Here is a 12,224-nt window from a genome sequence, read left to right as displayed (position 1 = left end):
AGCAATCTATGCATAGATTTAAATTTCTGTGCATTTACAGCATGCAGTGTGACAACAGTGTTTCATGTACCTAATGCCAAGTTTAAATAATTCATGCATGCCTATATACACAAAGCATAACTTTTCATTATTACATGATTTTTATAAGATTTTTTCCATCAGATTTTATGTGAAAGCCTATGATGCCATTTCTTCTGTATTTTAAAATAAAAAATTGTAATTTTTCTCTACAAATTGACAAGTAGATAAAATGGAATATTTTCAGATTGACATAAAATAAATTAAAATAGTTCAAGCAATAATTTTTTAAAGACGATTTCAGTTACGAATATTCATTTTCATGGGAGACATAACCATATGTTGAAGCTATGATTTACTGAATTTGTTTTCAGATTAACTTCGCAGGTTTGAAAGAAATTTATAATAACAAACTAATTTCATTAACCTTTTTCTGGCTTCACTGTACAAACACCATTATCTAAACAGATTTTAATAACTGAAAGTAAACTAACATACTGTACATGAAAATTCCTCCATACTGAAGTTGTTAAGAACCACAATGGCAGGTGCACAGAAATGGAAAAGTGGATTATTTGGGAAACGGTGAAAAGATCTGTTTTTAAAGTGTTTACTATTTATAAGAGAAGGACAGTAGGTGAAGTTTCAGAAGGTCTTGAAAGAAAGTCTAAGGATAAGGAATTATTCTTAATTATTCTGCAATTAAGAACCACATCTAGGCCTTTTCAGCCTAGAACACAGGTGTTCAACAAATATTTATTGACAGAATAAATAGATGTTTATTCTGCCCAAATTAGCATTTTTATATCTTAAACTATTTAAAAATTACAAATGTGGGGTTAAAAAGATTAAAACCAAAAATTAAATAAAAATATAAACTTGAAGGAACCTTAGTGGCCATTTAGTCCAAGTGCCTAATTCATCAGGTAAGAAAATGAAAGCTCAGAGAAGTGACTTTGTGGAAAAAACACTAACAAGTCAGCTTTATACATTAATACTGCAACGTCTCTCTTGCCAATTTAAAAATGAATTCAAGCTAAAATTCCTTTACAGTTCATAAAGAGCTTTTACATATAATGTGTTAATTTCAGTATATTAAAGGAGAGCAGAAAGATTAAGTGAAGTTTGTTACTTGAATTGTTTTAACAGATAGGGTACATTAAAAACCTCACCAGGAACTACTTCTTGGCACAGGCTTTAGACATGGCATCTATAAATGGAATTATGAAAAGTGATTGCCAGGCACCCATTTCATTATCATCAATGCGATTCTAGAACTACTTTAGGCAGAGTAGGTATTCAATAAATACTTGCTAACTGAGGAGAATAAAACATTAATTGCTGCTGATATCATCTCTTAAGACTACTGCAAAGAAAACTGGGCAATCTCACAAATTTTCCCTTAAAATACCTACCTATCTCAAATGTATAGATAGGGACGTGAGAGCAATTCCTTCCCCACACCTTAAACTATTTATACACTTTTTATAAATTAAAGAAGATACCACCGCCTTTCTATGCAGAGTATGATGCAATATAATTTCTTTCTCCAAAAGTTTCTTAGGTAACTCAAAAGCAATCTCTTTGAAGAGACAACTTAAAAAAAAAAAAAAAAGAGCCTGTTCAACCTAGGGAGCTATAAGGCTACATGAACAACTATTCTTGTAGAATATGGTATTTTTTCAAGGTATGGACTAAGTAGTCCTTTTAGGTGTTCTAGATTGCCAGCTTAAGGCATAGCTGGAGAGAAGAAATGTAGAAAAGTAAAAATAGGAATGAGGAAGCAGTGAAGGGGAACAGGAAGGAAATTAAAAGGAAGAAGGTGTATGAGGCAGAGAGTGCAGTGATTCTGTTTCAAGAGCCACTTAGTGGTAGAGGCTAGTTTTTACTTTTGCCTAACTTGCTTAGGGAAGAGACACGGAAAAGAGACCAGAGAGTCCCTCTTTCCTCAAAGTAGAAGGAATAAGTGAAAATACACTTACTAAGCTATTTTATTAGAATTTTAGTCACTTACTAGACTATAATATACTTAACTATCTTATTAGACTTTTGTATAGTCTTAGTTTCACAAACTTAGGATACAGATTACAGATAAATTTGAAACATGAAAACAAGATGAGCACTAAAAGAATTTTAAGAGTTTTCCTACTGGTATTGGCCCGTCAAAGATAAAGCTGAACGTGACAAGTAGTACAGTGATGCTGCAGAGGCCAAAATATAAAAGAAACTTTTAATATAGCAAATAAATAGTGAAATTGATAAGAGCATTTTTACCCACAACAAAAACTTCTACAAAAAAGACACAGGTTATGTTTAACAACTGATGTATATAACCTTATATATGTATATTCTTTTGCGAGATTAAATTCCTTAAGGCCAGAGTTTTGGATAAGTAATATGACAGCAACACTTAACTACTTAGCATCAACAGCAATACATTTTCTAAGCATTAGAGTGAAAGAGAATACAGCATTGTGAAAAGTTTTTCAAGTTACCTTCTCTTACACTAAAAGGCATAGTGACAACACCATAAGCACTTGGTACGCCATATAAACAGCAGATGAAGTCAGAGAGATAGTCTAATACACTTAGATCATGCTCCACCACAATGATATATCTGAAAATCAATATAGATTTTTATTTTAAAATGTAATATAATATATATAATTAAAATTATATTTAACTATAATGAAAACTTTTACATAGTTTTTAAAAAAAACTACAGTGTAAATTTCAGGAAGATAGATATATTTAAAAAAAATTAACCGTAAAGACCATATTAAGCATAAGTTATAAAACATTTTCTTTAAGACTCATTATCAACGTTCATATTTCAAATTGTTTTCCTAAACTAAAAGAAAAAACTTAACATGAAATAGTGTATGAATATATGAAATAAATGTTTTGCTAATAAAAAACATATTTTAAAGTAAACTTTACAAAGCAGAAACAATTATAATAGATTTAAATCAGACCTATTCTAAACTGTTTATTATGCTCTTCAACTTATGCATTAAACCCTTCTACTTGTCCTGTCTCATGCTAGCTGTAGTAAGGAATGCATAGAGAATTCAACAGAATCCTCAACCTAAGAATTTTCACTTTAGTTGTGGAGACAAAGAATAGATATGAAACAATACCAAAAAACACTACGTTAGCAAAATGTTTTTACAGGTAATAAAAATCTACTGACGGTAAGAAAGAAAATAGGTTAGTGTGTGTACTGGAGCACTTTATAAATGGGATGGGCTATGACATGACTTTTCAAGTGGTAAGAAAAAAGTATTGCTAGCATAGAAACTATTAGGCAAATAATAATCATAAAGCTTTTATGCAGCATCTTATTCCTATTCAACTTAGCTCAAGATGTTCAAAAAGCAATGTCCTACAGACACCTAAAATTCTTTTTTTTTTAACATCTTTATTGGAGTATAACTGCTTTACAATGGTGTGTTAATTTCTGCTTTATATAAAATTCTAATTTATCAGCTTCCTGTACAAATAAAAACTAACCAGCCATACTTTTAGTGATGGAATCACTACTCCCATTAAAAAAGACTCAATTTTATTTGCAACCATGTATTGTTTAAATTGTCAAGCATGTCTAATTCATTCTTTTCTTTATCTAGATTCTAATTCAGGCTGTCATTTCTATCAATATTGTTATAGGCTTTTAACAAACCTCATTTTCTTCAGGTCCCCAGATGTGGCTCTCAGTTCCAAATGAAACACATAACATCTTCAGACTTTCTTTTAAGACCTTCCAAAACTTTAGCGACTATAGATCTTCCTCAATTTACAAGGTTACACCCTGATAAACCCTTCGTAATTTGAAAATGCATTTAATATGCCTAATCTAACAAACATCATACTTAGCCTAGCCTACCTGAAATGTGCTCAGAACACTTATATTAGCCTACAGTTGGGCAAAATCATGTAACATAAAGCCTATTTTATAATAAAGTGTTGAATGTCTCATGTAATGTATTGAATACTGTACTGAAAGTGAAAAACAGAATGGTTGTAAGGGCACCAGCTGTTTACCCTCGTGCTCACGTGGCTGACTTGAAGCTGTGGCTTGCTGCCATTGCCCAGCATGGCGTGCATTAGAAGACAATATCGTACTGCCTATCGCCAGACCGGGAAAATATCAAAATTCAAAATCTGAAGTACAGTTTTTACTGAATGTGTATTGGTTTCACAATATTGTAAAGTCAAAAAATTGGTCAACTGAACCACAGCATCTGTATTTCTTTTATTTCATTTATATATAGGACACACTGAAAAATGGCTCTTTCCTTGTTTCCTGAATAATCTACCCTTCTATCCCTGTGTGTCTAAGGGTGGTCTATCATCTCAATGGTCTAAAATCCTGCCTAAAATCCTCACCTGCTGAAATGCCACATAACCCTTTCATGGTTCACCTCCAATTCTACCTCCAGTAGGAACACCCTTCTTAATATGCAAATAAACTTTTGCCCACTGTTGAACATGGTGAGCATCAATAAAAATGGCAAATCACCCAACTGGGCCAATACTTATCCTGCCTTGGTATCTTTATTGGCAACGTTCCATTATTTAGAATAATTCTCTGCTTTTTTACCATTAAAATCTTCAAGGCCCAGTATAAGGCAGCAAAGTTATATCTAGTGGCTTTTAAGGTACTTTGAAAAGAAGAAAAAAATAAGTCACACCTCCTGCCTTCCCTACTTTCAAATGGAGCTTATGCAGAAGTCCAAAATGTTAAAAAAGATTGAGGGGAGCCACTCTATTTTCTGAGGGTTTGGGAAGAAACAATAATCTGCAGCATGAGAAATCTATGCTATGAAAATTTACACGCTACACTTAATTTTGGGTTATCTGTTGGTTTTTAATCTTCCTCTCGCATTACTGTTCCCCTCTCTAATCCATCCTCTATTTCTTGTTGTTTACCAGAGGATATGATCTTCAAAATCTTTTTACAGCATTAAAGACTGAATGTATGCGTTGATATGTTGTAGAATTTCAGGATGCAGATATACTTCCTGTAACTTTTTATTATCAGTCTATCACTACAAAGAGATTATTTTGACCCTATACCTATAAAAATGAGACCCAGCACATCTGAGAAAATGTCTAACAATAATTTTCTTCGCTTTGTCAATCTAACCTGTTTTGGCATGTTATCCCTTTTACAACTATGGTTACTGCCCTCTCATAATATAGAATGTAGTGATTTGGCTGAATATTGAAATACATGTCACCTGGTTGTAAATTATTATCCTTTTAGCTTTTTTATTATGGTTAAAGCATTATATAGTATTAAAAAGTATGTGTAAATGTAGATAATATCTATGATATTCATTTCAGTAAAACAAAGGAATATAAAAATGTTTTATAAAAAGGTATTAGGGTTGAGGGGCTTCCCTGGTGGCGCAAGTGGTTGAGAGTCCGCCTGCCGATGCAGGGGACGCGGGTTCGTGCCCCGGTCTGGGAGGATCCCACATGCCGCGGAGCGGCTGGGCCCGTGAGCCATGGCCGCTGGGCCTGCGCGTCCGGAGCCTGTGCTCCGCAACGGGGGAGGCCGCAACAGTGGGAGGCCCGCGTACCGCAAAAAAAAAAAAAAAAAAGGTATTAGGTTTGAGAACTACTGACTTGACTGCTTGTGTATTCTTTTTTTTTTTTTTTTTTTTTTTTTTTTTGCGGTACGCGGGCCTCCCACTGTTGCGGCCTCCCCCGTTGCGGAGCACAGGCTCCGGACGCGCAGGCCCAGCGGCCATGGCTCACGGGCCCAGCCGCTCCGCGGCATGTGGGATCCTCCCAGACCGGGGCACGAACCCGCGTCCCCTGCATCGGCAGGCGGACTCTCAACCACTTGCGCCACCAGGGAGGCCCCTGCTTGTGTATTCTTTAATTTACCTTATCCTGAAGTCCCTGAATATTGGGACATTTTATACTCTTACTTCCCCCAAGGAGGCTATCATAATGCCCTGGTCTATGTATGAAGTGAAAATTATGGCTACGGTTTGGCTCAACTAAGACTCTCTCTTTACCACTGATATTCCAAGTTTTACTTCAAGGTACGTACATGGATCATTTGCTCCTTAAATCTATGGAGTCAAGTTTTCCAATTCTGGAAAATACCCAGCCATGACCTTTTCATAGCTTTATTTTTCAGACTCCTATTAAGATATATGTAAATCATCTTCTCATTCTATTCTCTCTTATCCCATTCTCCATGTCTCTGAATCTCCCTTCTGTATTTCAATCTCATTCTCTCTCTGCTGTATTCTGGTAGCTTGCTCAGACCAACTTTTCAAGTTTCTCACACTCTTTTCTGTTGTACCTAACCTGTCTAATCTGTCCATTGAGTTTTCAATGTCATGACTATACTTTTAATTTCTAGATTTGTTTGGGTTTTTTAAACATTTACTTGTTGCTTTTTTGTAGTAGCATATTCTTAGAGTTTTAAATCTTCATGTTTTAAATTATTTTAATTATTATTTTACAGTCTCTTTGAGAATATCACTCGAAGTTCCTGAAAGTCTAAATCCCGCTGTTTGTTGTGTCTACTGACTCATTTGTAGACAGTTTCCTCCTATCATTTATAACCCTGGGCTTAAAGCTCTTGAGTCTTTACCTGTAGAAATCCTTTGTGACCAGGGTTGAGGGCATATGCTTCCAGAGTGGTTTTATATGTTTCATCTAGGTACCATAGAACTAAAGATTCTAGGGCCCTCTTGTTATGTTACTTTAACGTGGATGGTTCTTAGACTCCCCTGATCACATAAATTTCAATTTCATATCCATGTGAGCTGCCAGTCCCTCAAGAGATCCGAAGGGGAGCCAGCCCTCCATTTCCAAGGATCTCAGTGAGTGACAGGTATATGTTTCCTTGACATCCTCCTGTGTTTGCTCTTTTGCTGAGAAAGCAGTCGTTTGAGAGTCCCGGCATTTTGTGTGATAATTCAATACAAGGCCTTGCTTCTTGCCCCCAAGTGGCTGTTAAAGCTCAAGACTTACTACAGAGACAAGCAACGTCCCCTCAAGAAAGCCATCCTTGTTTTTCCCCTGTAATTTACAGTTCTCTTTGGTTTTTTGATCCCTAGGGATTTCTCTTGCTCTCTTGTAAGATCAGCTATGAATTAAATCAGCTACTAAAGAGAGGAACAGAAAAAAGCCCCGGGTTCTTGCCATATCATAAACTTGAAACCTAGAAATAACTAGCCTTTCTGACCTTAAAACATCTTCATCTGCAAAATGGGAATACCACCTAAAGATTCTTACTTACAAGATTACTGAGGCGCAAATGAGATAATGGATATAAAAACTCTGCAAACTACAAAAGCACCCTACAAATACAGAATGTTGTGATTACTTAACAGAAGTTTTTAAGAACTCCCTTGTGCTCAGTAAGACCTGGGTAACCCGAATTACTCTGTTCTAAAACCATGTATATGAGTGACATATCCATTTGAGGATCTGGTAAAAGTTAAGGATCTGCTTCCCAGAAATCCACACATATATGCCAAAATTTGCATATCACTACAGAGTATTCTTAGGCTCCCTGGAAACAGGTATGGTAGTAAATGGATCTTGCATTAAGAATCTCTTTTCTAGACAGAGGAAGGTAAGTTCAAGCGATAGCTCCAAAAACCAAGATGGAAAACATGCACATGTATGTGACATGGATGGTCCCAGTGCTTAAACTTTAGACATCTGTGAAACTCCTCAAACAAAACAGCACAGGCATATACCAAATCTGTACTTACCTATCTGGATTTATGAGAGATCGTATAGTAATAGCAGCCTTTAAACGCTGCTTGACATCTAGGTAACTAGAAGGTTCATCAAACATGAAACTATGAAAAAGGAAAGCAAACATAATAATTTGAAAGGCAAGTAAGATAAAATTCTATCTTGCATGTTATTTTAAAGCACTGAGATACGGTTTCTGATCTAACAACAACAAAAATCCCCTTATAATAATAAGGAGCCCACCCCGTAATGGTAAACATTTCTGTATTCTGTTCCTAAGTAGAAGGAAGAAAATAAAGTACGAAAGGCAGGACTGCATATCAAGTCTGGGGAGAGACTCCTAGATTAGTCTAACTTACAAACTGTTATCTCCTCATGAAAAATATTCTGATATATTCCGAAGTAATTCAGAGGGCTCTCTTAATTGGCTAAAGTCGGTTGCACTAAAGCAAACAGAGTTTTTGGAAAAGAGGGCTCTGCCCAGAATGACAGAATACTTTATGGAGAAAAACTAGCCTTCATTGGATGCCAGAGTAGAAGTATGGAAAAGGATGAGAGCCAAAAATATCTGGGAGAAGAGAGGCATTACAAGGTAGAAAGGAAACCCGCCTTTTTCACTTCTTTCTTCTCTCTCACATGGCAAGCCACCCTGATTTAGGATAACCTAAAAGACCTGATTTTCCACTTGAGCTATGGAAAACCTTGCCGGCCTGGTAGGAGAGCTTCATCTTAAAAAAATGTCCTTCTTAATGTATAAAGAGAGTTTACAAAATAAACAGCTGACTTCAGATTAAAGAGCTCTAGAACCCGTAAGTTGTAAGGTACTTACCTAAACGAATTTTTTACCCCTGATGGAATAACAGGGAAATGGGCAATGGATGCACAACTGCTTCAACATCTGACCTCAAAGTTAGAACGATACCCTTTCTATTAATTTCTCTCAAACCACTGCTCTATTAGCAGCATTATAAATAAAAACTCTAAAGTAAGGATAAGATTTACAAAAAGTATAAAGTAACCTACATATCAGCTTTCTGTATACAAACAACAGCACAGGCAAATCTCTGCAACTCTCCTCCTGAAAGATCTTCAACATTGCGTTCTTTTAGATGGGTTAAATCTACAAAGAACATAGAGGCATTGTGTTCAATGTTATTTTATTTTACCTCTTCAAGGTAAAATGTATATTGCAAATCATTCTGCATTTGAATATTTCTGTTGAAAATACGACAACTACTAGAGATTTTTCCATGTATTTCAGTAATCCATATAAAGATACCTATCTTTATGAGTTAAGTTCAGGGCCTATTAAAACACATACACAAAATAAAGACTTACCGAGCTGCTGACATACAATTGCTTGTGTCTTTGTTTCATCTTTTCGGTCCAAAATACAACCCACTGTCCCCTGCCATAATATATCAGAAATACTATTATTTTCCTTCAATACTAAAATCCCTTCACTATTAAAAAGAGTCACAAAATAAAACAAGTTTACTTTGATTTATCTTTTATATGTCCACCAATATTTGTAATACCCACTAAATTTCTCCTAAAAAACAACTGACCTTTGCAGCCTTGGGAATCTGGTCCACATACTGAGGTTTGATAATGGCTTTTAGGTCATCTTCAAGAATCTTGGTAAAGTAATTTTGCAATTCAGATCCACGGAAGTAAGTCAAAATTTCTTGCCAATCAGGTGGGTCCTAGAAATATATGTATAATTTTCTGAATTTAATAATACAATTGCAAAGAGGATGAATGTTATACAAAATAGAACACATATCCAAACAGAATACCTCTGCTTCTAGGATAATATTAGAGGTGGATTTAATTTCAAATCAAGAAAACACCAACTCATAACAGTTTACAAAAGCTCAGAATTATCAATTAAGCAGCACTAACAGATTTTACCTAAAAAGGAGTTTCATTTATAGTTTCTCAGCATTAATTCCACAAATAATCTTGAAAATAAGAACATTAAAAAATAAAATCACACATACTCTCTCCTTCATAGCCTTATAAAACTGAACTAAGATATTCATTGTTATAAGGTGGTAATACATACATCATATTTTCCAAGGTTTGGCTTTTGCTTTCCTGCTAAAATTTTTAAAGCAGTTGACTTTCCAATACCATTAGTTCCAACTAATCCTAAAACTTCACCCGGACGAGGAATAGGCAACCTGTCATAAGTGTACAAAAATAATAAGACAACTCAGACTTATGTAGCAAAAGCGACGTAATACCAGAATGATGTATTTTAATGCGCTTGCACTCCACACACATTCATTAATAAGACAAAAGAGATATATGCCAGATATTATTGGCTATTAGGAAAAAACAGCAGCCAAGATTAACTTAAACTGTTGTTAGAAATGCATCCATGACGAATATTACTCCAAATTTTATTTATTCAACTTTCACTCCAAGTCTATTCTAAAGTAACAATTTTTCTTCCCATCTAAGGCTCAGTTTTAATGTATAATAAAATGCTTTGGTAGAAAATTGCACAGCAGGTGCAACCTCACACTGTCTTTCTGTTTTTTGGCCTCTGCCATTTACTTACACGGAGAGAAGTGCCACATCAACCAGAAATATTCCACTTCATGCTCCCTGCTGCAGTAGGCCCCTTAAAGCTGGCAGGTTGAGGAATACCTTTTTATTAGTTAAATCTAGACTCCTAGATTCAAAATATTAGTGTTCAGCAGACTAAAAACCTCAAAGAACGCGTCATTAACAATATATGTCGAAGTCCAGAGTAATATTCTCTGTAGGTTATGAGATTAATAGATAAATAAAATCAAGATGAGTTCCCTTAAAAGTATTTTGGGGGGCCTCCCTGGTGGCGCAGTGGTTGAGAGTCCGCCTGCCGATGCAGGGGATACGGGTTCGTGCCCCGGTCTGGGAGGATCCCATATGCCGCGGAGCGGCTGGGCCCGTGAGCCATGGCCGCTGGGCCTGCGCATCCGGAGCCTGTGCTCCGCAACGGGAGAGGCCACAACAGTGAGAGGCCCACATACCGCAAAAAAAAAAAAAAAGAAAAAAAAGTATTTTGGGGATAAGGATATTATCAACAACAGTGATTCTCACCCCCAATTGTATATTAGAATCACTCGGAGCCTTTTCAACTTACTAAGGTCCAGACTGTACATCCAGAGATAAGATGTAATTCAACTGGGCTGAAACTACCTGGGCATTAGTAGTTTTAAAAAGACCCTCAGGTAATTTTAATGTTAGCTAGAATGAACCACTGACATATACAATATGATTCTGCATGATGTTATAATACTATATTTTGCTTTAGTGGATGTAAAAGTTAATACCACTTTTTTTCCAGTTTTGTTATTTCTCTGAAAATTCCAAATAGATTTACTCTTGACTGAAGTAAAGAAGAATGTTGACTTGGAAATATACCTGTGAAGCTTGAAGGCGTTGGCACAATATCGATGTGTTGTTTCTTTTTCCAAGTTGCTTGGTAAATTGACAATTGATAAGGCGCCAAAGGGGCACTTCTGTTATTTAAAGTAAAGAATTAGTTTTCTGTTAATTTTTAGAAATATAGGCATGACTAAAATGAACAGATGAAGAAATTTTTATAATTTATCTTCCAAAAGTGGGAGTTTCACACAGACGTAAAGTATTGTTTCATTTCCTATCCTTTGCTTAAAAGTTAAGTTCCTTGAAGGCAAGAATCATATCTAATAATTCTGTATTCCCCCTAGTGACTGGTATAATCCTGGACATTTAATGTGTTTAATACTTACCGAAAAACCTTACAGAACTGGAGGCTTTTGTATGAGAAGGTTAAGAGCAAGATAAAACACAGTTATTGAGCATACAGTTCCATATTCAGTCAATGAGAAATGCCTTCCCTTTATCTCCTTCCTGTCTCCGTATGCTTCATTTTCTACCTTGTAAAGTCCTTTAAGGTCATGGATTGTACCTTTGTTGGTCTATTTATGTCAACAACAGCTAGCATAGTATTTGCACAGAGCAAGGACTAACGTCTTTCCATTGTGATTTGTAACCATCCCATACGAAAAAGATACTTCATGTTCCAATTCAGAAAATTCAATTAAAAAAAAAAAACAACCTCATTGAAAAACTTATTCAAATAATAAGTGACTATCAATCAGATAAATGCCCAAGGAACAAGAATGGCAAGAAATGGAAGGTGATTTAAGAGTGGTAACGTGGCTAGAAAAATTTCTCAGAAGTACAGACAACTACAGAGGTACAACCAAAGAGTATAACCTCAGATTAGAAATCTGTTTGGCAGAACTGTTCAATGAGCTCAGGGGACTAATTCAAGTCTCTGTATATATAGATTTCAGGGAGTTCCCATTTCCTAAGTTACAAGAACATAGAGGTTTAAAAAACAAAACTCGTTTGTTTTCTAGCAAAATAATCACCAACCTTTGACAAAAATTATTAATTCTTTACACGAGATTTTTTTTGCAAATGGA

At 35.5% G+C, this 12,224-nt stretch overlaps 1 protein-coding gene across 4 annotated transcripts in view; it reads right to left on the bottom strand.

The window, feature by feature from the left end:
- ABCE1 (ATP binding cassette subfamily E member 1) overlaps positions 1 to 12,224 on the bottom strand; it is a 31,754-nt gene that overhangs the window by 10,621 nt on the left and 8,909 nt on the right. For all 4 annotated transcript variants that reach the window (XM_060115814.1, XM_060115835.1, XM_060115825.1 and 1 more), the window contains exons 4-10: positions 11,173 to 11,270; positions 9,824 to 9,941; positions 9,324 to 9,461; positions 9,094 to 9,163; positions 8,779 to 8,875; positions 7,770 to 7,859; positions 2,514 to 2,635 (exon numbers count right to left, since the gene is read on the bottom strand). In XM_060115814.1, coding sequence (XP_059971797.1) covers positions 2,514 to 2,635; positions 7,770 to 7,859; positions 8,779 to 8,875; positions 9,094 to 9,163; positions 9,324 to 9,461; positions 9,824 to 9,941; positions 11,173 to 11,270 — 733 coding nt within the window. The remainder of the gene's footprint in view (positions 1 to 2,513; positions 2,636 to 7,769; positions 7,860 to 8,778; positions 8,876 to 9,093; positions 9,164 to 9,323; positions 9,462 to 9,823; positions 9,942 to 11,172; positions 11,271 to 12,224) is intronic.

The sequence above is a fragment of the Mesoplodon densirostris genome, chromosome 1, assembly GCF_025265405.1.
Source record: "Mesoplodon densirostris isolate mMesDen1 chromosome 1, mMesDen1 primary haplotype, whole genome shotgun sequence".
NCBI classification, from domain to species: Eukaryota; Metazoa; Chordata; class Mammalia; order Artiodactyla; family Ziphiidae; genus Mesoplodon; species Mesoplodon densirostris.
Note: the sequence above shows the minus strand (reverse complement) of the source record. Positions and strands in the feature narration are given on the sequence as shown.